This window comes from Lissotriton helveticus, chromosome 12, assembly GCF_964261635.1.
Source record: "Lissotriton helveticus chromosome 12, aLisHel1.1, whole genome shotgun sequence".
Classification (NCBI taxonomy): Eukaryota; Metazoa; Chordata; class Amphibia; order Caudata; family Salamandridae; genus Lissotriton; species Lissotriton helveticus.
Window position 1 is genome coordinate 749,507,858 of NC_136073.1, and position 26,241 is coordinate 749,534,098.

Here is a 26,241-nt window from a genome sequence, read left to right on the forward strand (position 1 = left end):
AATTTGGCCTCTTGCCCCCTCCGCGTTCTTCCCCTCGAGCTGGATAATGTATCCCTGGCGAGAAGCCAAATAAATTAAACCGGAGCACCCCCTAATTTCCTCCCGACTATCTTTTGTTTTACATGATGCATGTATATAATTTATCTGATCTGGGGGGGGAAACGCCGTTGGCTCCCGAACTGCGTGCGCTCCACCTCATCAGGAGAAAAAAAAAACAGCCAGCCAATGGGAGGCGAGCCGGGACAGCTGTTAAAAGAGCTGGGAGCCAGGAGAGCCGCTAGAGTGTGGACTCAGGGGTGAGAGGGAACCGGAGGACAGCGCCAGACCCACGGGCTCCCCCAGCATCTGCAGCCGGGGCTTGGAACTCTGCAGACCCGGCATCTTCAGCACAATCTCTGCACCCCTCTTGCCCATCAACTTTGAATCTCCTCAGCGCCTTCGAGAGGAACTGCACAGACTTAAAGTCTGAATCAAGAATTATTTCTCATTGTCCACCGAGGAAGAGAGTTTGAGACATCCACGGGGGCTGCTGCTGTCCTCACTCGAGAGTGTTGCCCTGCACAATCGATTTGGAAAGATACCTCTTGGAGAAACGCAGGCTCGTTGTTACATTAGTCCAAAGAGCGCTCTCTCTCGACAACAATTGCTTAAGTTCCCGGGTGCCTTTTCTAGGGAACCCTGCTTGGTTGAGCAATTAAACTGAATTACTTTGCAACTTTTGTATGCATACCTAGACTGTTTAACTGCCTGTTTTTACAAGAGACTTTAGATTCTGACGCAGAAAACGTGATTTCTCCTACACAAATTTTCTACTGTACGACTTTCCAGTATTGGAAGGCGTTGTAGTCCTTTATAAAGCTCTTCAGGTCAGGAGAAAATATTCATTCATTCAGAATGCTGGCTCTTCTGCTTGTGGCTGCCACATGGTCCCACCTCGCCCTGTCATTGGAAGAGAGCGGCTCAGCTGGTTACAGAGAGGAAATTGTGTTTCCGGCGAGGGAGCGGTCGAGCGTCCGCGCCTTAGACAGGGAACAAGCTGACTGGACCCTGTCCAGTGTAGGTAGCCCGCTACCGAGGCACCTGTCTTTCCGCCTCCGGGCTTTTGGCCAGGATCTCCTCCTTGATCTGGAAAGGGACCCAAGCTTCCTGTCCGAGGACCTTACGGTGCAGTATGTGGGCCGCAATGGGCAGCCTGATGCCGATGGCTTGGCCGAGACGGGGAGCTACTTCACTGGCCTTGTGAATGCTGACCCAGAGTCAGTGGCGGCCTTCAACTACAACGGGACAACCCTACTTGGGGTGCTTCAGTACCGGGGAGAAGAGTACCACATCCACCCGCTGGAAGGAGGCCACCAAAACAGCGTCGAAGAGATCGGTGCCCATGTGGTGCGGCGGAAGGTGTCCGAGAAGGCTCGTGGGCCCATGTGCAACGTTGGGTCGCCAGTTTCGGTGAGAGCTGTAGGATCAGAGGACAAAGTTGAAGTTGAGGACCGCCGCACATTCAGGAGTGCTTCCCCAAGGAGATCCAAGGTAAGAAAATAGAGTTAAATGCTGTACACTGAAGAATTCCTTTCTTGACTGTCACTCTAGACTTGTGTTGACATGAAAGCCTACTGATTCTCACAGTATCACACTGATCCTTTAATATTGTTTTGTAGATTTTATAGCAGACTTTTTTTAAATTGCAAGCTGTGATTGTACATCAAAGCGGGCACTCAGAGTGATCCACAAAAGTTTTTTTTTTAATTAAGCTTTAGAAGCCAGGACATTGGTGGTACCAGGTACATTTGAGGACTAAATCACTAATATGGCACTGATGAATACTGCCCTACAGAAGTCACATAAGATTCTGTCAATACTTGCTGAGTACTATGAGTATTGGTTCCGTAACCCAATATATTTCTACATCCCTCCTATATTTAATGTTCTATACCCACTGTACACGTCACAGACCTTTCAATAGAACCTACAGGCATTTCTTTCTCTCTGTTTTAGCAAAGTTTGTTTCTTGGTTTGAGGTTTTAACACCTACGTTAAAAAGAAGTGGTGTTGTCCACCTCTGAGAAGGTATGGTTGCTGGTGTCAAGATTGTGGAACCATCTGTGGCCCCCAAACTTTTAACACCCAGTTTCATGCTTCTGCAGCATACCAAAAGGATAAATGACCAAAAGACAGAGACCAACTACAAAAGTATCCAACCAAGGAGGCTGGTTACAACATAATTTCACTATTTAGCAAACGTTACCTAGGAAAGAAGCGAGCTGCATGTTGATGTTAGTGGTCTTACATCAATTCTTATGAAAAAAAAGAATTTTGAGAAGAAAAACTACATGTAACAGAATACAAAGAAAAGCATTCTGATTGGATGACCCACTCACATTTAACATTTAGAAAATCTGATATATCTACTCCTGCGAATGGACCAATATTCAAAGACCAGGGCTCTGATTAAGAGGCTAAGTGAGCTCAACAAGCCAGGAAGGGACCTCAAATCAAGGAATTTATTACACCACCCGGGCCGGGTTTTCCAAAACTCTAAATGAATGTTCACTTGACACATTTGCATACTTTGATGCTGAAAGAAGAGGGGTTTCACTTCTTAGCAATGAGAGGCTTAAACAGGGACTGGCGTCTGTCCCATCCGTGGTTGGCACAGAGTGCCACTGGCATACAAACAAAGTGATGCAATAACGTTGGAAAGTCTGCAACTGGTAGGGACTATAGGTGGGGACAGAAGGAGTCCGAGCCAATGAGAGCTGTGGAAATTGTGTCGGGGAGTTTGGCAGCCAATGAGAGCTCTAGATAATAGAAGGGGAAAGTTCAGGGTAGTGCACGGTGACGAGTACACCCATAGCCAGATTATAAATGCTCAAACAAACCAATCATCAAGCAATCGTAATCTTCAGTCAGATTAAAGAGAGAACTGCAATAATTTTTAAATGGAAGCCAAACACTGCACAGATAATGTGATGACAAATAGCCAAGTAGTCACTCTGTCTTGAAAGAGGTAGAAATTGGGGATCAGTTGGAGCTGGAAATTGATCAAACTGCATGGATTGCCGTGTGTTTGATAAATTTCAAGAAAGAAGGAGACTCTAGACAGTGAAATCTAAAGTAGTATTTCAGAAAAGATTTATCTGGGCCTTGGTGGACGCCAATCTTATAACAGAATCATAAAAAAGCGGATATGTCACCATCCACGGTCGTAAACTCTCTTCCCATTGAATGCTGGCCCTATCCCAGGTCTCATATATAGGGAGGATCACACACTCCCTGTATTCCAGTCTTGCATAAAATTGTATTTAATTTATAGCGTGCTTAAAGGGTTCCACTCTCTGATCCTCGAGTGTAAACAAATAATATTGAAAAGTAGCGTTCCCCAGTTGGGGTTCGTCCCCTTTAGCACAGCCTTTGCCAGGTCTGCCAGTGAGTGAGAGCGGTGGAACTAACACACACTTCTGCACAATAATGGCAACTTATTACTGGAGTTGTCACAAACCCAGTGATGCAAGAACTCCAGATTTTAGATCAGGGCATAAAGCCAGTTGTAGGATTACCACTGGTAAGCATGATTTACATGTAAATTATAAGCTGAGATCTTGGTAAAAGTTCTCCAGACTCATCAGGTGTATGTCCTTTTATTGCATTAATAGACTTGTGACTTTGCTTTCGCCACTATAGTCCTAGGTACGCCAACAAAAGAAAGAATTGAAACATCCAAAGCTAAATGAGCTTCTTCGCCACGGCATTGCGCAAATCAAAATATCGAACTACTGAGGGGCAAAACAAACAGATGCATTCTTTACAGTGAAGTCTAAGTTTGCAGGAACTGAATCAATTGGCTCACAGTGCAGTGCTGCAGCAGTCAGGAAAAGAAAGCCCAGGATTGGAAACATGTTGCAAAGGGAAGCATGGAGCCATCTAGTCACTCCACCTAAAATCTACCAACAAAATACGGGTCCTGCATCAACATTTAGTACTTCATGAGGTATCACACAACATGGAGGGTCCTTAACTACATGTGTGTGGGTCCATCCTGTACCTGGCGTTCCTCAGAGTGGATTAACGTTGAGTTGAAAAAGTGTATTAGAAATCCTCAATACTAGGCGGGTGACATCACCAACGCCTGGGTTGGCAGCGACTGACAGCATAAATCTTCCCTTTCTTGTAGGCAGCTTGGGATGGGACCCACATGAAAGATCCCCAAATCCTCAGTAATTGACAGTAACGGCTGAGGGAGTTCAGGCAGGTAATAAGCAGGCCTTTGTGTGGCAGATCCTTGCAGGCACAGGGCGAGGCTTTTAATGGCAGCCAGGTGGCACAGTGCTGGGGTAGGCAGCCTCACCTGCCATCCAGGGATAAAAGTGAACTTCTTACGGTGTCTTCTTTTCTGTTTTCTGTTTCCTTGAAGTTATATTTTCTTGGCAAAGTACCCTGTTTCATCCTCCGCACAAAAGGTGTTTTTTTCAGTTTCAGAGGCAGAAATTTGTAGGGGTTGTCTTAGTTCAAAAGCCTGTACGAAAACCTATCAGTCACGCTCTTAAAAAGTAGAGAATGGCTTATCATTGACTCAAAGGGGCACACAGCTTTATGATTTGGCAACCATGCCTTATCAACTTCAGGGGACTTAAGTGAATGAGAAGAAAGATGAACAGAATGGAAGGCCCAACAAGAAGGGTTGAGTTTGAGTGAGAGAGGACCGACAAAGTTGGAAATGCGCATAAGATGGGATATAGCAATGGAGTACACTTTAGAAAGATGGCTTGACTAACATGCTGGAGAGGATCGTAACTGGGTGCTGAATGGAAGGCAGACCTAAATTTGGCAAAGGACCAAGAGTAGTACTTGAATGCAGAAAGATGATTGGATGGGGAGTTTGATGGAAGGGTGAGGTGATTGGTAAGGGGCTGGATAAAAGGGGAGCGATTGGCTGAGGGTTTGTGAATGCAAAAGGTAGTTATTGGTAGCGGGAGTTTCATCAGAGGGGAAGTTGCTGGATGAGGGCCTGGAAGCGGGAAATGAATGGGAAAAGGTGTGAACGGATGTAGTGATGAATGGAAGGTGGAGCTCAATGGCAAGGTGGGCGTCAATGGATGGGGAAGGGACTGAAATAGGGAGTGGCTTTGGAGAAGGAATGATGGGTTGTTGAGGTGATTTACTGGAAGCAATTCGAACAAGTAAGGAATGTAAAGCAGGTAAATAATAGACGGGGAAAATGTAATGAAGAGTTAAAAGGCATGAGGCCCAATGACTGACAATGATGGAGGCATGTCAATTCACACGTGCAGGGAGAAATACTGCATCTACTAGCTCCAAAATGCAGTTCCCTGGCCCTTGGCTATAGCTGGCTGTAGTGTCACAGACAACATGGGGCCACCAGGACACAACGTGCATGCAAACTACACTTTCAAAACACCCATACCTTTTGAAAATGTCACACTCACTGTGGCTTATATGGGTTACCAGGTGGTTTGCTGTGTCACAAGGACACAAAGCTCCAGTCCTGGGCTTTTCTTTTGCAAAGCAATGATTTTAAGTGTGTTCAACTTATATGAACTCAGTGGTTTAGCAAGTGTCTCAAAGACACCAAGGAAGATAAAAGGGAAGCCTGGCTGTTTGAATGGGGTAATACAGCAATATCAGGCTTCAGTGGGCCCCGGTGCCACTGCACCCGTTGCACCACTTGAAGGCACGCTCCTTTATGAACTAGGACTACAACTCCTATAATGCATTGCATATTTAAATTAACACAAACAGTATTGCCTGCAGCCCAGGGTCCTTGGTTACATGGAGTGCTTTTTTCACATTTAAGTACCGTGAAGCAGCATAACTCGCAGGTTGAAAGAGAACCTGTATAAAAGCCTGTTACAGTGAACTACATTTTAACATGTTTTTGCCCTTAGCCGTCTCCTTTACCAAATCCCTCCCCCAGCATTCATGCAAACTGAACTCTCAAGTATCCTGGCTATATGCGTAGCTCATTCTGTCCAGGGCTTTCATCTGCATTTCGATAATGTGATTAAACAGGACTACAAATCCCAGGATGCAACGAAAATGAGCTCGGGGTAGAAAAGGTACTCGCGTTTGGCACTGGAAAGCTCGCCAAGGTGCCTGACAGCTCTTGCCTTGCGGATGGAAGTCCCCGGGTGGTGCCAGCAGAAGAGTTCGCAGCTGCCTCGCTCCGAGTGCCCCGCGCTCCGCTGCAACCCGCCTCAAGTTTCCTGCGGCCTCCCTGGTAATTGCAGAGCGCCTGGAGTTCCCGGAAGCAGCTCGGGTCCCACTTCAGAGCGCCTCGTGCCCTCTAATGGGCAGTGGGAGGCACCGTGATCCCGCCGGGGCATCCGCGGCCTGGGCCTCCGTCTGACGGCGCTCCTCCTTCCCAGCAGGCACCGCGGCAGGGCCAGACTTGGCAGGCGGCGGAGGGGCCTTCGAAGGGGAAGGCATTGGACGGCGAAGAGAGCGGCGCTGTGGTTTCCTTTCTTCCTTCTATTAATTAGAGGAGCCTGGACAGTGGGGAGAAGAGTAAGGGTGCCAGCAGGGATGCTGTGGGAAAAGTGCAGTGTGGGCTTCCCCACAGGCCTCATTCCGCTCTATCCAGCCCGGCTTTCATCCATTTCGGGCCCAAGGCAAAGATATTGGAAACTGGCTGCAGCCTGGCCACCCAATATGGCCCAAATGGTTACCACAGGCCTGCCAACATCGACATCATTGTTAGGGCACCTTGTAAGTGGAGCCTTGTGCTATGAAAAGCATTCACACCTCTCAGCTGGAAACCTATTAAAAGGGTTTCCAGCTCACCGTGTGCTTTTCACCAGGTCAGGTCACCGTGTGATGAGGGTGTGAAAACGCTTGTCACCCGACGGCACCGTGTGAGATGGCAGGTCTGTTACCAACTGACTCCAAGTAACATACCCGAAAACAGAAACTGGTAACATATAAGCTGATAACTAACTAGAATACAATATTCCTAGTGCATTCATGCTAAACATTTGACCTAGGTTTTGAAAAAATAATAGGAGTATTTGTTTTCCACATTGATTTGCATTGAAAGTTGGGTTATTATAGGAAGGTAAATGAAACCCACTTTTTCGTTCTAAAATCTAGTCTCCTGCAAGAATCGGTTCTCTTGGTTTGTATGCAAGCGACATGAGATCATTGGGGAACCGAAAGGAAGGCCTGTGGAGCTCTACAAAACTCTACAGTTATTACCTGAGTTTACGTGTTTCAGCCCAGCCTTACCCTGGCTAAAGTGAGGAGGAATGTCGTGACAAAAACAGATTACAAAGGGTCCTTAAGTTTTCCTAACTCCTTAGAGTTTATGAGACCCCTGGCATCCATGCCATAACGCCATATCTGTGCTGGAGTAAGTAGCGGCAATGAAAAACCACACTATCAATGGAATCGGTGTCCCGGAGGCCCCGCTATAAACATGGCAGTATTTCTACATATGCTGAGGCTTATCTCATAGTGCGCTTCCCCATTTTCCTCTTCTCGAACTGCTCTGGGTAGGTAGGGTCCATGTTTGAGCTTCAGAGTCTTAGCAACTCCCACCTCTCCGTTTGCCCCCCCCCCCCCGGGCCTTCCCTCCAGATCTGGTTAGGTGTCCCTAGACAGGTCAGGTGACTCACTACAACTCTGTCTTACCTTCTTCGCAGAGATATAATGGTCTAACCAATGTCTGACGAGGAAATAATCCGTGCGACTGACCGTGCAACTCAGGCTTCGAACTGCACCCAAGTCTGGCGAATTAGGAAAGAATGGGTTTCATTAATGTTTTAGCCAATGGCGGACGACTTGGAAGCTTACACCTTGAACTTGATGAGCTGCAGTACATCATACTTTTGGAAGGCTTAGGTGGTCATTTTATTCCCTGCAGCTAGAGACTCAAGAAGGACCATGAGCATTGAATGTGACTCAATTCTCAGTGCTGATGTCCTCTGAGGCCTGAGGTAGGTGTAGTTTTTTGGGGTACACAGGCTGTACGTGCGCTGTCAGTAACTTCTGAATTTAAAACAAACAAGTAGGGACTGTAAAAAATGGCGGTGGTGTCTTAGCTACATTGTCAAGTGCAATCGGGAACCCGCGCCCAGAACTGAGCATATTGTTGGACCCTTTTGTAAATCTCTTTTTCTACCAATGCCGCAGTTTGTGATCCTTACAGCAAACAAATGATGGACGGAATGCTGACAATGCAAACATTCTCCCCCAGTCAAAAGATCTGGGCTAAATCCATCGTTCTTTTGCCCACTACGCCACCCCAGTTTGGACCCAGCCATATGCAAATCAGTCTTGACCCTGTGCCCCATGGGAACAGTCCAGACCGAACTGCCAGGCCAGGTCCTCCCTGGACTGGAAACAAGCATCCTGAGACCGGGTTCATGGTATTTCACCCTTCTTCAGCCAGGCTAGCATGAATCCAGTGGCACGGTGAGCAAGGGATCCACGTCTGGGCATACCCATCCCACTTAGGGCAAAAAGTTTTACAGCAAACAAATGATGGACAGAATGCTGGCAATGCAAACATCCCCCCCCAGTTAAAAGATCTGGTTTAAATTCATTGTTCTTTTGCCCACTACGCCACCACAGTTTGTGATTGGTCAGAAGTTAAAAGCTGTATATAATGGTCAACAACTGTCCGCCTGAGACTGCGCCCTGCACCGATACACACACCCACACACTTGTACCAGTGGTTTGGTCTGTTTTTATCCACGGCAATTCCCAGATTGTGCATCTGGGAGATTATGGATTACGGCACGAGAGGAAGGGGTGTGTGATCCAAAATAGTTCTAATATTTCAGAGATGTCTTTACAATAAACCTTGCTTTTCCCTTTCGGGGAGTGTATTCTAAACCAATCCCAATAAAACTTCATATCAGCCAATCAGGATGGTGGTGGGCAGATGTTGTTCAGGTGTTGATTGAGGAAAGTCGGCTATAGTGGACATTTTGCCCCATCTTCCCAAGGGTTACACCCTATGCAATTATGTTTACTATATGCCGTCTTTACCACCGTGTGGACATTGAAACCGCAAACATTAATTAGGTATCTCACTTGCAAGCAGCACAATTTCATCACTGGGTTTGAAATCAAAACCCACTGAGTCAGCCAGAACAAGCCTAACTCACCCTCTTGACATTCTTTATGAGCTGGTTTCTCTGATACTCATGTCTTTGCTCTATTTAACATCTTTTTTGGGCAGTGCATAATAGGCAGCATTCATTCTACTTTATTTGTTCGTGGCAATCTGCCACACGGTGCTTAGACTCTAAAAGGACATCCACTCGGCAGAATACCTGCCATCCTTACACCACAAGCCCTCAGGATAGTGACTTTTTCATGATTCTACCCTGTGACCTGTAGGTTACACACATTTCTGCAACGGGTGCATCAACCCACTGCGCTATATCAGTTTATGTCTCAATGCTGAATTTTCAATACCTTCTACTGTAAACTTTTGTGACTTCACACCAGCTCTTTGAAATCTCATTCACTGAATATTTCAGATTTGGCTCCACCCTCCCCACACTGACAGAATGGGGCAGAGTGACCCGCCCTCCCCACACTGACAGAATGGATGGCAGAGTGACCCGCCCTCCCCACACTGACAGAATGGATGGCAGAGTGACCCGCCCTCCCCACACTGACAGAATTGGCGGCAGAGTGACCCGCCCTCCCCACACTGACAGAATGGGCGGCAGAGTGACCCGCCCTCCCCACACTGACAGACAGAATGGGCCTCAGAACTATCCGCCCTCCCCACACAGACAGAATAGGGCAGAGCGACCCGCCCTCCCCACACTGACAGAATGGGCGGCAGAGCGATCCGCCCTCCCCACACTGACAGAATGGGCGGCAGAGTGACCCGCCCTCTCCACACTGACAGAATGGGCGGCAGAGCGACCCGCCCTCCCCACACTGACAGAATGGGCGGCAGAGCGAAGAAGCGGGGAGAAATGCCAAGTTATAGCAGCACTATATCAAACATAGTTCCCAAGCAACGCTCTTCGGCGTCAAACAGAGCTACGACATCGACACAATCCATATGTCCATAGGTTTTTCTCTCTTAAAGAACTTTAAAGCCAATGACAACACCATTTTGGATTCATGGAAAACAAGGTCCTCTTGCCAGGGGTTCAGAGAACGTCTCGCTTGAATTCACTGAATATATCCAAATCGTAAAGCAGCCGAATCACCAGGAGAAGGGTGACAGAGGTGGAAACCTTTCAGCCAAAACGTGTATGGGCACGGGTAGAACCATGAGCTCAACCACACGAGGCTCATACGTTTTAAGTGTCTTCTACAGAAAGGGAGTCAATAAAACACAGGCTGTGCTGAGACCTAGGACAGGTAAAAAAAAGTTTAAAAAAACAAAATTAAATAGGCTTTGTAAGATTTTGGGCTCCTGTCACTGCATGCTGCCAAGGTAACAGACATGGAAAGAAGTGGACTCGTTTTGATTCTGGGAAAAATGCACGTTGAGAGATAGTTATTTTCATGACCACGTGGCTCCATGTCACTGGGGAGTGAATTCCAGTCTTGCAGTTTCGATTAACATACTAAAGCATCATGGGAGTTCCGTCAATTACTTCAATTGAACTATAGGTTTTGAGAGTAAAGCCCTTAACGGAAAATATATGCCCCTTAGACCTAAAGCCTTATTTTCACGCTATTACACTGGATTGGGTTGGAAAGGGTTTTGACCTGTGAAAATTCCACTTTTTTGCCGTTCAGCATGTTATGCAAGTGATGCTTGGCTTTTTCAAGTAAAGACTGCGCCTGTTTCCTCAGTCATATGTAGCTGTGATACTCCACATATTTTGTGTCCTAGAATCCCTTGAGAAGACAAGGGCTGACAACAGCTTGAAGAAAATATTTTTCCCAAATGCACGCAAGTTTCCCTGGCTAGTTATCAGATGCAGGATCCAGTGACAGCTGTTTGGCAGCTGGATGTGCCCCATGCATATGCGGGCAGAAGTCGTCAGAGGCCATGTTGTCTTTGGTCAATACTGAGGATGAAGTGGAGGCATCATGGGACTCAAATATGCTTTTCCACCTAACAGTTTTGTAATGTGACCTTTTGCTCTTGATTGAGGCTGTCCAGCATTCAAACCTGTGACTAGAACAGCCCTCTGAAGCCAGGGCTTTAACCTACTGAGATATCTTATTATGGTCCCAACCTAACCTTTTTGGGAAACTTGAGCAGATTGACCCAAAAAAGGTGCGGTCCCACAAAACAGGCATCTTAGTAAACCGGTAGCACCTTTGTTTAACAAGGCCATGCAACAAAAGGTCTTATAAAACTTTATAAATAAATAAACACCAAAGAGATCCCAATGGTTGCTGACAGAAACAGCTGGACCTAAATGATGGCGTGCCAAGGGCAGGGCATCGATTGATTACTCTATTGATTTACTCCACGTCGTAGTCAGGACGTTCTAATGATAAATCCGATGAACAGCATTGGAGAGGACATACTCGCTGTCGCGAGTAGCAAATTAAGTTGTACACCAGGGGCAGTTTTCTGGTGCTCACTTCCAGAGGGGCTTAGGTACAAGCGATGAACAAATCACATGTGAGAAATCAGGGCTATTTCTCCCCTTACCAATGAGACCTGGCTGCGCACTGTGTACTCTTGGTGTACTTCCCACAGTAGTCACTCACTGGTCCCCCGTCTACACTCCATGTTGCGCGGGAGTGTTGATGACGTTCAGCTGTGGCATTTTTTACTTTGTATTCGGCCAAGTTCTGCTCCCGCCCACCAACTGCGTCATCCCGCTCGTGAACGGTTGTGCAGCGGCGTTGTGACGTTCATGCCTACGCACAGCTTTCCATTATCCTAGTCTTGGAGCTTCTTTAATTATCTGGAGTAGCGCGGCTTGATCGTTTGAGAGGGTGGAGAAAGACGAGCCAGGAACCTGCCACTGTAAAACAAGAAGGCCCATCCTATGCATCATCCCAGTTTGTTTGGGTTTCTCCAAATGGCTCTGGGGTAGGTTATGTGAGCTAAGAGGATTAGAGCAGCAACGTCAGCAGTGGCGCAACCCCGACAGAACGACTATGTAAGTGCTCTTAAGACGCGCGCCACACATGAAGATGTCCAGCACATCCATTTGCAGCCATAAATCACCCATGGACGCCAGAGTTTGCTATTGCAAAAGTATGTCCTATTCCGCGCTATCTGTCTTTGTTTAGTTCTTCTCATTGCAACAGCTGAAGTATGTGTCCATGAAGGGTTGTGATTTTTTATTACTGGACCAAAGGCGATTGGCCGACTCAGTGCTTTCATCGTTCAGAGGTTAGTAAATGAAACTCAAGTTCTGGTCGGTGACAATAATTGTTGGTGCTGGAAGCGCATTGAACCCAATACCTGCAAATGGAAATATCCACCAAGGCAGAAGGCAGGCTTCTCTTGGCCAGGTCTTCTGTCAGGGCATGGCACCAGAAACCCGCTTTTCCTGGCTTAGTGTAAAAAGGAACATAAACAAGGAAGTTATGCAGCTCACGTGGGTCTATGTGTACAGAGTAACCACTTCCAGCTACTTATGTGCACAACCTCTCATAAGGACGTAACATTTGTTATTATACTGCGCCTCGCGCAAAGGTAAGCTTTGAGATTGCTCATCAAACATGGAAGCAAGAGGCATGGAAATGTTATTTTTTGAGCCGGATTTTTGCCAGATATTAATGCAAAGCCACGATCATGGTTCAACCACAAGATAACTTTGCTTATAAAATGGGATTTTTTACAGTGTGCTGGAGACACTTGCAGGGCACCCATCTCAAATCCGGTTCCTAATAAGCATAGCGTGCCTATTAAAGTTGTTACTTTTCCGTCAGTATGCTGGCTAACTCTCTATGTAACGCCTATCTGTGGGTGTTGAGGCCATCAGGAGGAGAAGGGTGGACGCAGAGTGCATTTAAGGTGCATAAATCCTTTAAAAGTCAATTTCTACATTGAACATTCAAGCCACCATGGTACACAAGGTGGGGCTTTATCTGAAAAAGGGTTTTTTAAAGATTTAAGTGTCATTGATAGAGAGTATGTCCTCCTGTCAATGATTTTTGTTTATTTGATGGTTTATGTACAGTGGTCTGTCTATCTATCTATCTATCTATCTATCTATCTATCTATCTATCTATCTATCTATCTATCTATCTATCTATCTATCTATCTATCTATCTTCACCCACACACATTTACTGCTGCTTGCACACTTACGGTATGTACTTGAAGGTGCAATTTGCGATTTCCTGGCTAACTACAGGTGATCATTTCCCAACTGCAAAAAAGAATAATAAATCGCCAACTACTCACCTAAGGGACAGCGTTTAGAATATGGTTGCTTTGCTCATGCTTCAAATAGTATAGATCAAAATCTATACTCGGTGTTAAAGTGAGTCCTAACTTAAGTAGCATGTCGACCACGCATGCCTTTTGTGTAACTTTAAGGACTGTTGTCGTTTGTCTTCAAGGTATGTTTACATTCAAAGTCCCAGAGGCTCCCATTCGGGGGATGTGTATAATTTATTTGCACATATATCAATTACCACACACAGATTTATGAACTTGGTGAAAACGTTGTATGGACAAAAGGTGCGTTATAGTGTTTATGAAAGCCTTAACACTGAAGTCTTAATCCAAACTATTGTGAGATCAGTGCAAGTTGTGCACTATTACAATAATTGTTCTCCCTGCTAAGTTGTAAACACAGCATTTGTCCTAGATTTTGTTTGGCCATATAAAAGAAAGAACTAGTCTAAAGAGCAGCAGATGTTGACGGCGAGAATTGCATTATTATTCTGATTTCCTCCATGTTTGGTCTTTTCCAGCGCTTCTCTTCTGTTCCGCGCTATGTGGAGACCCTGGTGGTGGCAGATGAGACCATGGCTACGTTCCACGGTGCCGGGCTGAAGCGATATCTGCTGACTGTCATGGCAGCGGCCGCCAAATTCTTCCGCCACCCTAGTCTCAAGAATCCAATCAACGTGGTGGTGACCCGGCTAGTGGTGATTGGCCAGGCGCAGAAGGGCCACACCTATGAAGGCCTGAAGATGACCACCAACGCAGCCCAAATGCTACGCAACTTCTGTGAATGGCAGAAGGGTCTGAACAAGGGCAACGATTCCGACTCGGAGCATTTTGATACCGCCATTCTCTTCACCAGACAGGTATAGACTAAATCAATATGGTGCATTAGAGTCAATAGCATTCAGCTCTTTGCATAGATTCATCACATTAGTCAAAAAAAGACAGAACCAGTATTCCCTGGTCAATTTAACTATAGTTTCTAATGTGCCAGAATACTTAATGTCACTGTGTCACCATGATTCCAGTGCTGGGTTTTTAATTCAACTATTGTATTCTGGGAATTGTGGCTTGCTCCCCTTCAATTAATATAAGTACCAGATTACATTGTTTTTTTTAAATATATGGAACAGGCCAAGTACCATAGGGGACTATTTGAAAATAAATAATCTGCTTACCCTAACACTAATGGTTTTCGGGGGGTGGGGGAATGCAGCCATCTCTGGGGAAAATGATCAAACAATATTTTAATTGTTGAACAAAAAGTGCTTCATGTTTAGCCTCTTATTTCCCTCTTAAATTTTTATAGTAAAAACTAAACTGCATTGTTGTACTAGGGCGCCCAGAGACTCCTGCTATCATTAGCATTGATCTGAATTCTACAAAAAAAAATTCTCATAACAGATTATTATGTTTTTCCCCCGCTAGAATCTTTGTGGTGTTTCGACGTGTGACACATTGGGTATGGCCGATGTTGGCACAGTGTGTGATCCTTCCCGGAGCTGTTCCATTGTCGAAGATGATGGTTTGCAATCCGCCTTCACCGCAGCGCATGAGCTTGGTGAGTTCCAGAGGCCAGATTACGAAGAAACTGGGGAAGCCTGTCGTACATCCCTACTTTTCGTTGACCTTTGAACTGATTGGAGCTTAAACAAGATATTGCTAATTCAAAACAGATCTTGAATTATCTGCAAATGGAGTATTAGGATTTATATAAATGTTTTTTATGTAATTAATGAGAAGCGTACAATTAGGACATGAAGCAGTCTGAGCAGGCTCCTTATGCATTTTGGCCAATCTTTAACAATGAGAATTCTCTCGTAGGATCCTAGAAAATCACATGAAGAGTAAATGTCCAGTTTTTCCTAGGTTGGAAAGCGCCATTAAAGGGGAGGACCTGTCTTTGTTAATTTGCTAGTTTTTGCTATCAGAGAAATATCAGCAGCACCTAACTTTTAATTGGAAGTACATAGTTCTTAAAAATTGGAAAATAATAATGGTCAACTTAGAATTTCGGGTTTAGCTGCCACCAAGTGGCTTGATTTAGCTGTAGCCCAAAAGGGAATGTTTGCTGTGTACTGTACCGACTGCCTCTCAGACGTGCCATCAGATCCAGGGACTTCCCCATATTTTCATGTTAAAGATGTCAATACATTTTTGGAACTGTGAACTGATGTCTGTTTGATGCTCTTCCAGGCCACGTCTTCAACATGCTCCATGACGACTCCAAGTCCTGTGCGGATCAGAAGCGCGTTGCCAGCAAAACCCGTCACATCATGGCGCCAGTGATGTCTTATGTGGACCCGGAGGAGATGTGGTCCCCCTGCAGCGCTCGCTTCATCACCGACTTCCTAGACAGCGGTCATGGTAAAAGGCTCTTGATGTTCATATCTGCGTCTGGCTCCCTGCCTTGCTAAGTGGACTATCACTCACTTTTCCTTCTCCCACTCTTCGCTGTGCCGTCCCTTGTACCCCTGATTTACGCTTCTCAAGCTCTGACAATCAGTCTACTTCTTAAACATTCACAGGCCATTCCTTGAAGTTGGACTATCAGCCCACTTACTCTCACCATCATTTCTAGTGGAAGGAAAAAGTAGGTTGCTAACTATGACACCACCCATTGGCGAGCGTGAATGGCATGGTCATACCATAAAGGATTTAAATTTCCACCAAACATAGTTAAGTCTTCCTCATTTTGGTTGATTGCTAATGTCTTTGAGTAAGGAGGAACCCCTGTGTCTTCTGCTTCACCCTGAGATATCTTGCTTGCGTCTCCATTTTCTCTTCCTTCTCCTTGTCTGTTTCCAGTCCTTATTTCCTAAATCAGTACTGTCTCATTGCAGTCTGGTCTCTCCAAGAAATTATTTTCATTTCAAATAACCTTACCTTTGCACTCCACAGGTCACTGCCTGCTGGACAAGCCCAGTACTCCTCTGCGCCTCCCAGTACCATTCCCTGGAAGCAATTACGACTCTGATCGGCAGTGCCAGCTCACCTTTGGGTCCGAGTCGCGACACTGCCCTAATCTGCACACTCCCTGCTCCTCTCTCTGGTGTACGGGGCGATTCGACGGACAGTTCATGTGCCAGACCAAGCACTTTCCCTGGGCGGACGGCACCCATTGCGGTCACGGCAAAACCTGCATGAATGGACGCTGCATCAGCAAAGTGGAGATGAAAGCCTACAACGTGAGTCCCAAAAGTTATCAGCCTTAGGGTCCTGGTGGCCTCATATGTTCTGACTCTTTAAACCAATTACCTAAATTTTTTCTGAACCAGGTCGCTCGTCATGGTATTCAATATTTGATGTGTTGATTGATTAATCAGCCTGATTACTGATCTTGAAATCAGCTGACAAAGTCCAATACCTGTCCAGCAGAGGCAAATGTTTAATTACTCAAAGACATTGACATCTCTGAGAGCATCTGATGGATGTCGACTATGGAAATTGATTAATTTGACTTGAAGCTCCCTTAAATTTCCGCGGATTCCATTAACAACTTTATAAGAAGGAGCCGAATTTAGTATGTTTATAATAGCATTCTTTCCATCATATTAATCCTTAAAAGTCTGTAAATCAGCAGGTAAGGGAACAGGACCTTAAAATAAAATATGTTGTGAAACCTGTGCTTATCTAGAGGCCTATTGAAGTGGTGCAGTTCCTACGATCCCTTACATAAGTCGAGACACAGCCTGCACCTGTAAGAGCGGTGGGGCAGTGGGGCCGGGTGGGTGTATTTTGACAGACGACGATGAGGGAAAATTAAATATTTTCCCTCATCGCCGCCTGTCGAAATCCGCTCCCACCCGGCCCCACTGCATCACCGCTCTTTCCTGCACGAGCAATCTTCATAGAAATAGACTTGTAAAGGGAGTGCGAGGGTACTCATTGGACACAGTTTACCGCTGCATGGAACTTCAGATGCTGAAATGGCATTTCAATGGCCATTTTATTGTAGAAACTGAAATCCAAGAGCATGAGTGGTGCAGCTTTTGTCATCCATGGGCAGAAATTGCCTACCGAGGTTTCACCTAGGGCAAATGTATCAATTCTAAGACTTGTCCTTGGTGAATATGTACATTTGACTTCTGAACTACATTAAAAAAAATAACTTTTTCCAGCACACAAAAACATTTATTTTATTGAAAAAGATTTATTAAGAGTCACAGCAAGCTCCAAAGGGCCATGTCTAAAGACTTGGCCAACTGTAGTCCGCTACTTGTGGTCTTCAGCCACAAAACAGTAAGTCCATTGAATTGCCCTAAAATGATCTCTGCTGCTTTTATTTTGCAGGTCCCTGTTAATGGAGGCTGGGGACAGTGGGGACCATGGGGCGAGTGCTCCAGAACATGTGGAGGCGGGGTGCAGTACTCTCACCGCGAATGCAACAAGCCAGTACCCAAAAATGGTGGCAAGTACTGTGAGGGGAAGAGGACTCAGTACCGCTCCTGTAACGCCCAGGATTGCCCCGGAGGAAATGGTGAGTGTTAAGGCACTGGAAGGCAATTTGTTGACCGTACACAAATATCTCAGGCCATCTCTAAGAAAATACACATCCATATCAATTTTAGAAGATTTGACATAAGAAGAATGACTTACTCTACCGAGTGAAATATATCCTTAGACACAGCACGGACAGATAATGCACTCGCGTGTGCAGTGCTTCTCATTTGGGACAGCCTTCCATATCACAGTGGCCTTGAAAATGTTCCAATCTAAGCACCGAGGCTCTTTATGGATTATCTTTCTAATTTGTATTATTAGTTTGAGACCATCAAACTGTGAGCATCCCCAGGCTATTTCACCAAGAAACACACATTTGTACTCACTGTTAATTTCCACATTTTTTAATTTTAAGAAACTGTCAAAAGTGGTTGTTTGTAAAAGTGCTTTAGAATGTGAGCAACAACCTTACTTACCTATATGCTTCCTTCTCACCGGCAGCACTCGCCTATCGGGAGCAGCAATGTGCCACCTACAACCACAGAACTGATATGTTTAAAGGCTTCCCTTCCCCAATGGACTGGGTACCAAGGTACAGCGGCATCGCAGAGAAAGACCAATGCAAGCTCACCTGCCAGTCAAGGCCACTGGGGTACTACTATGTGCTGGAGCCAAAGGTAAGGACACCACTCCTAGAATGGAAATTGAGTGATTTACCGTGAAGTCATGTGAATGTACACACACAGGAATTAACTTGATCGTCAAATGTCCTGTCCGCGTGGTACGCACAGTGAATGGAGACGCAGATTTCACCCTTTCGATATATCATGGCAAATGTATACAGAAATGCCTATCCTGTCTAATTGCAGCATGGCATGAGCCCCATTGATTATTCTGGAAGAACCTAGACACAGCCTTATGGTTTCTAACATCCATTTGCAAGGAGGCACACATGTTGACCCTACACATATCAAAAACAAATGTAGATGCGTCTCGTTCCTTTCTAATACCAGCATCTTTTGATCCCATCAAATTTTCTTGGAGAAAGGTGGCATGGCTTCATACACCCCAATATCCTTAGTGAATGGCGGCACAAACATTATTTCCTTTTATAACCGAATCGTGTTGGAATATTGGAAAGTGCAGATGGGGGTCAACATAGTCTATTCTAATTAGAATTCTTAAAGCACTCCCTAAATACTTATATTACATTGATTGCAGTAATACATATAAGTAGGTACAATAATAAGTAACCACCTTCAAGAAAAATACTAGTATATTTGAACATCTCTGTTCATTTCTGGATAACTGTACAAAAGTCCAAACTCTCCTATGGTAATGCACACAAACTTCAGGTTCTCAAATCACAACAGTGGCACTGCCTTACAGCTGGTGTATTTACGGTCTGCAGCTGGAAAAGCACACACATTAGGTATGAACCTGTTCATTTACTGTACTGAAGTGGACTCGCACATTACTAAATAACATGATTTCAGATAACAAACATTGCCTAATCAAATGTTCATTTTATTAAGTTTCCCAAATGAAATCAATAAGATTTTGCAAGATTGAAATAAGCCACACATATTGACAAATGCTGTTATAGGCACAGGCACCTCAGCCCCTCAACAATTATAATAATATAATAATCGTCAAATATAATAATAATTGTGCAAAAAGCTTAGAATTCACCAAAAAATCCAAACTGTTTCAATGCATGTTATTTTGATACATTGTGTAAGTACTTAAGGAAATTCTCATCAGAGGCCACGTCTTGTGCTTTCTATCCAGGTAGCAGACGGAACCCCTTGCTCCCCTGAAACTACCTCCGTGTGCGTCCAGGGCCGCTGCATCCATGCCGGCTGCGACCGTATCATTGGGTCCAAGAAGAAATTTGATAAATGTATGGTGTGTGGAGGAACTGGATCAACCTGCTCAAAGACCTATGGGTCCTTCACAAAACCAAGGTGAGAAACAGCCCTACCTCCTCCAAATTTGCGATTGTTTTACACCGCTGTCCTTAAAATCTGATTCTGGAGATTTGCTTGTCGCGAAACTTGACAGTCGAAATCGGACAAAGGGATGTAGGGTTCACTGAACTCTACTAAGCGACATGACCCACATTCGGAAATATATTCTGTTTTTGAAAAATAGTGGGCGTGATAGTATGTTTCTAACAGCTAGATTCATCAAGCTTAATTGCGCTCGCAAAGGGCCAGATTCTGAGAATCTGGCCCTTTGCGAGTGCAATTTTTGCATTTGGGATTCATCATCCCAAATGCAAAATTCGCTAATAAAGAATTCACACATTTGCGAGGAATTGCATTTAAGGAATCTCTATTTGAGATTCTTAAATGCAATTCATGAACCATTTTGAAATTGCGAAATCGCAATTTAGGACCGCTATTTACCACGAAGTCAAACCTCGTGGTAAATAGCTAAAATTTAGAAAAATGCATTTAAATGCATTTTTCGAAAGTTGCATGTTACACACACACATGTCCTTTGGACGTGTGTGCACATCAGTGTAAATTCACATTTCAGGGGGGTCCTTTGGACACCCCTGCACCCTTGAAATCGCATCCTTATTTGCGATTAGCAAATTGCTTATCGCAAATAAGGAATAACTCCCCATTCATTCCTATGGGCCTTTAGGCCCATAGGAATGAATGGGGAGTTATTCCTTATTTGCGATTAGCAATTTGCTAATCGCAAATAAGGAATGTGTAGGAATCGCAATTTATTTAGCAATTCCTACATGAATCCCGTTTTGCAAGTCCTTAATAGCGATTCCTTATGAATCGCTATTAAAGACTCGCAAAACGGCCCTTTCATGAATCTAGCTGTAAGTGCCACAAAAGGGCATTTAAATTTCATATTTAAAGTGGTTAAAGGATCCCTAAAATACCTACTGGTCACAGGGAAAGAAACTCATACGGGACATTTTTATATTGCATTCGATAGGGGAGTGAGACTGCTTCAAAGCACACACAGCTTTTTGGTTGCTTAGGATCACTCATGGGGTCAGGTGGGAAGCCAAAATTAGAACCAGACTGCATCTCCTCTCACCACATTAGGAATTCTAACATAACATCAGTAAGGGTGCTTTTTTAATCAAAAAAATCTTACAAGCATGCTTGACAATACTTTTTTAAGAGTTAACATAAAGAAAAATACACAGCTATAGATAGAGTGTACCTCTGTTACTCTTGTTATATCACATTATCATCATTTGTAAAGCCGATCCCTTCAATTTGTAGAGACTCAGCGTTCAGTTGCTGGTCCGGAGGGGCCACTTTGCACTCTTCTGGGATTTTTCAGTGACCAAAGAGGAATTTTAAAATTGTTGACACTCGTGAGATGTGGTTACGTGACTTCAAGATAATATAGTGTGTAAGCACTAAGTGTACGACTCTAACATATATTCTTTCATAGCTACTTAAAATTAGCACAGTGACACGGATGATAAGGACACATCTTACTTACACAATGTGATATACATATAGATGGTTTAGTTCAGTGTTATCCAATATAGCCACGGAAGTTGTGGAATCCAAGTCATATGGTTAGGGAAACTACAAAAGATACATTTACTTACAATTAATCTGAGTGTCACTCCTTAACATAGTATTTAACCTGAAACTCAAGGGTGGAGACCACCCACCCGAAGCTGTTGGACCTGTCAAGGTATAAAACTATTGCTAGCTGCCAGGTCTACACAGATGGAAAAAGTACATAATTAATTTAATTTTGAGTAGTAACGATGTAAATGTTCAGATTAAACTGCTGCCTTATTTTAATTCCCATTTGATGGTTCATTGCAGGTACGGTTACAATGACGTCATCACCATTCCAGCAGGAGCCACCAATATTCTGATCCGTCAGAGCAGCGGCTCCTCCTCAAACAGCGACGGTGTCTATCTAGCGCTAAAGAGGCGGGATGGCTCCTTTGCCCTGAATGGCAACTACATCCTTGTACCCTCTGAACTTGACGTCAACGTGGGTGGAGGGGTTTCGCTACGATACAGTGGTGCTACCAAAAATATGGAGATCATTACCGGCAAAGGCCCGCTGAAAGAACCGCTGACGCTGCAAGCCCTGGTGGTCAGCGACCAGAGGGCGCCTCGGTTAAAATACACCTTCTTTGTCCCAAAAAGCAGCACCCGCTCAACGCAACCTAAGAAACCTCTTGATGACTGGATGAGGCGGAGAGCCCAGATCCTAGAGGTACTCAGGAGGACAAGAAATAATCAGAAATAGTCTCAATCAGCATGCGACTGATGGTTGCGAGAAGAAATGATTCATGGGTCCAACTGACACGTCTGACTAGAAGGGTCTAATCGGATGTTTCTACCAGTGGCTCAGGGTGGTTATAAAGGTGCTGAATTGACAATTTCTTAAATCACCATTCCAGGGGTCACAAAGCACTTTCTATGCCTGGAAGCCATGCATGAAAATCCTTTAGCCAGTTTCCTTCTAAGTCAAGGAATGAATAAGGACATTTGCCATACTGGTCAATGACTCATGAGTTGCCACAGGTGCCTTGCAGAATCTTGCTCTATGGACCACTTCCAACGTTGTGATTGACACACAGGACAATACTTGGTCATAGGCTCATTCTGCCATAAGACGATGTGTTTTTGTGCTCCGGGCACAAACTATGGCGTGGAATAGTAGCAATGACATCGGAATCCTAGGTAGCATCTATTTCATGTTCTCTGTAGCTATCCAGGACTAAAGTGAACAAGATTTTTCAAGGAAATGATATTACAAAGAATAATATCAACTCAAAAACCTGGATGAGTAACAAAGAAAACAAGAGTAATAATATGGAAAAACGAAGCAAGTTTGGCAAGCGTCACTTTCATTTGGACTCTTGCGTTGACTGGTTCAGCGCGAAGGATGATTCCATATTTCCAGTTCAGTGTTTAATGTTTCCTTTTGTTGCTTTGTGATATTCTTCAAGGTACACGTGCATCCCCAGCTGCTCTCCACTCAAATGTCGTCGAATGTACATGCAACCGTGAACTCTGGTTGGAGAACCTTCACGGCAGTGCCGCTCAGGCTTGGGGAGGGCAGTTCGGGCCCGTGACATATTTTTAGACACATACTGTTGGCCAGTGAGCAGGCTCAAAGGCGGTTCTATGCTGAGAAGGATGGGGCAGTGCACCCCAAGGGCGCTCAGTGGCGGCTACAGAGCTGCAAGGACTTCATTTCTAGATATTTTTTTTAATATTTTATGATCAGGTTGAACTTGAGACTGACTTAACCAGGGTCTGGTTACCCTTTACCCCCCCACACACAAAGAGCATGGAATGCATATGAAATTGCTTCAGATTTCCAACCTAAATAACACTGAGGTTGTTTAGAACATTGATGGATGATACAAGTCTGCGGTCCAGTCATTGGAGGAAGATCATAGTGTCTAACTTGCCTTTTCAGGTTCACTTGTGAGTTTTATTTGGAGAAAGGTTACGATCACGGTTAAATTGGAATTTTAAGAATGAAAACAAGACTAATAGAATGAAGGAGGCTTCAGATTCAGGAACACCCATTAACCTTATTCCTCAGAAACACTCATTTCCAAGATGCTTTGTTCTTGAATTATTTGGCAGGACACTCAGATGAGAATCGTAGAGTTGAATAAACTGATGCCTCTGAAGAAAAAAGTACACAAATAACTGTAGACCGGATAAGTTGTTTGTTGCAAGCACCCACGCGCAAGTGACTTTTGGGAATCTGAAGATGGAGCAAAAAATTGGAAGCAATTGTGTGGGAAGGGTTTTATTTTAATGTATTTATTTATATTTTTTATACTGACATTGTGCCATTCTTCCAGAAAGCCACCTGAGATCCAGCGCTTTCAAAATGTATGACTTGGGGCTCTCTTGGTTAATGCTCGATCAACTTTGTAGCTAGTGCTAGTGGAGCACCTTAGGATAAAAGGTTCTCAAATGAAGATCTGTGGTTGCAAAGCTCTCTGTCAGGGCAAGCATTGGAAGGAACTAACTCAATATTTACCATGAGGCACTGAGCTTGTAACTTGAAGGGATCCACCCTGTTGCTGAAACAAACGACCTCTTTTACTGATACATTTTGCCAAGATTCACTGTGGGGCCTAGTGCCCATCCCTAAAGCCTACTGTCCAAACGACCCTTTCCAATCACTGCTCACACGGCCACTCGTTCATGGACGTCAATTCACCAAAAGGCCTGGGGTAGCGGAGGTGACTTCACATGCCCTTTGACTTTCACTTTCACTCTCACATACACACGCTTACACATACATACACTTACACATACATACTCTGCGGATGTATGACATTACAACGCATGCTTTTACATCGCATGCCTTTACAACACGGTTTTTACAACGCAAACCTTTACAACGCATAGCGCTTTGGGGTGCTGGATAGTGAATAGTTTAATTTACTATTCCAACTCCAGTCCCCGTGGACACTAGGGAAGGTGTTGGATAGTAAATTAAACTTAATCCCTATCCTAGAGCGCCCCCCAGCGCAATGCGTTGTAATGGTTTGCGTTATAAAAGCTGCGTCGTAAAGGCACTGCGTGGTAAAAGTTGCGTTGTAAAGGATATTTCCCATACTCTGCCTTCACATACACACAAATTCCCACATACACACACACTTACATAAACACACTCAAAACTGCAAGCATACATACAATACAATACAATACAATTACAATTCATACAATTACATACAATTAAACACATTTTTTTCTTACCTCAGCTGCTAGGGAAGTCATATTTCAGCTATTCATACTCCATTTTTAGAACAATAAAAAAATAGTTGACAAAAAACAAGGAGAGTGAAGCTGCTTCTGTTCCTGGCTCTGATTTTGCCACCGCTGAGGCTAGGGTTGCAAAGGCAGTGCCAGGGGTTCCAAGGGGCATAGTAGGAGTCGCAGCAACGACCCCTGCATGAAGTGCCAGAGAGAAATGAGTGGTAAGCAAGTGCCAGAGATTACTACTGCTGGGCCAGAAGCATGCAGTGAGTAACATGCCTGTCTGCTATGAAGACTGGTTACAACAACCCAGTGTTGAAGTAGAGATTGTACAGAAGGGTAGGTTTCATTAGAACTAGTCGATTGTTCATCTTAATAAAGCACTTAGCAATCATAGTGAGGGTGTAGCACTTTAAAACGCAAGACACAAAATAGCTCAACTGATTCGCACGCAGAAAGATCAGCCCATTTTGGAGGCCCGGCAGACCCCATTAGCAGAGCTGATTGCACACGTCTGCCAGCTCTTTGTTAAAGTGACACTGTAAACTGACCTTGGCCTTAAACGCTGTTTGTTTAGCTCAAAGCCAACTCGCACTCCCCCTTTCATCCACCCTCTCGTCTCTACCCGCTAAGAAAATAAAGGCCGAGCACATGAAACGGGGCTTTGTGCCTGATGAAAAGCGGGCTATCAGCGGCCCGTGACGGGCAGCAGAGGCCCACCGCCGACGGCCCGGAGACAGCCCTTCATGTCTTTCTCGTGGCCGGCTAATCTCACTTTTCCCATGGTGTAGAGCGGTGGGGCCTCGGCGTCACGACACCCCAGGATGACCTCGCTCTGTTAGAGGGGGGGGGGGGGGGGTTACACTGATCTTCTTGACTGCGGATCTCAGCGCGAGGGCTGGAACTGTACATTTCCGTCCCTTGCTTTCTGCCTCAAGACCATGGTGTTCAACTTGGGTCCAGGAGGACAGGAACCATGTCACGGATACACCCCTCAAAGACTCCAGCATGCAACAGAATCCAGAGCCCTAACCCAGTGGTTGGAAAACTGCATGTAAAATGGGGGCGGGGCAGTGATGCCCTGTCTTGTCACACACCACTAGCCGCCTCACACTAAATGATTACTGTGATCTAATCCTACCTACTTTAGAGCTGGGAATCTGGAATATTTTACAGATCATAACTACAGGTGTTTAGAGCACTGATTCGTCTAGGTCATGCCAATATTGCCAATATGGCTTGAGGAAGGTCAAGGCAGAGGCTTAAGGGCCCGCCCCCTCGAGAGTCAGCCAATCCTGAATGGATTATTCTAAGCCTGTTCACTGATGTGCTCTCTCAGGGATCTTAAATTGCCCCGCCCCACCCTCACCCCCCAGATCACTCCAGAATCAGTATCTGGTGTTGGCATCCAGTAACAGGTGACACGTCCTGTACACCTTTGACCAATAAACGAACCTCTTCTGCATGCAAAATTTGAAAGCCTTTTTGGCCTCGAAACGTTCTCAATGTTTGCCACAAATACTCATTCAAACTATTTGTACTTTTGTGTATGGAAAAGAGTGACATATTTGATCCGCCGGCACCCCCCCCCCCCAAAAAACATTTTAAATTAATAAACACCTGATAATGCCAAAGCAGTAACACTGTGTGATTGGAGGTGGTGGGTCTTTCGAAGGGTAGGAGGCTCAGAGAATGTCACTGAGAGGGCACTTTATTATTTTTTTTCTCTGATTAATTCAGGAAACCA

The 26,241-nt window shown here is 44.9% G+C and overlaps 1 protein-coding gene across 1 annotated transcript; it reads left to right on the forward strand.

Moving 5' to 3' along the window:
- The first annotated feature begins 279 nt into the window (after window positions 1-279).
- Window positions 280-26,084, forward strand: ADAMTS4 (ADAM metallopeptidase with thrombospondin type 1 motif 4). Its single transcript, XM_078670874.1, has 9 exons — window positions 280-1,530; window positions 13,830-14,168; window positions 14,734-14,866; window positions 15,502-15,672; window positions 16,207-16,493; window positions 17,599-17,785; window positions 18,250-18,425; window positions 19,540-19,715; window positions 21,573-26,084. Exons 1-9 carry the CDS (start codon window positions 895-897, stop codon window positions 22,006-22,008), a joined length of 2,541 nt encoding a protein of 846 aa, XP_078527000.1. The 5' UTR covers window positions 280-894; the 3' UTR covers window positions 22,009-26,084.
- The last annotated feature ends 157 nt before the right edge of the window (window positions 26,085-26,241 follow it).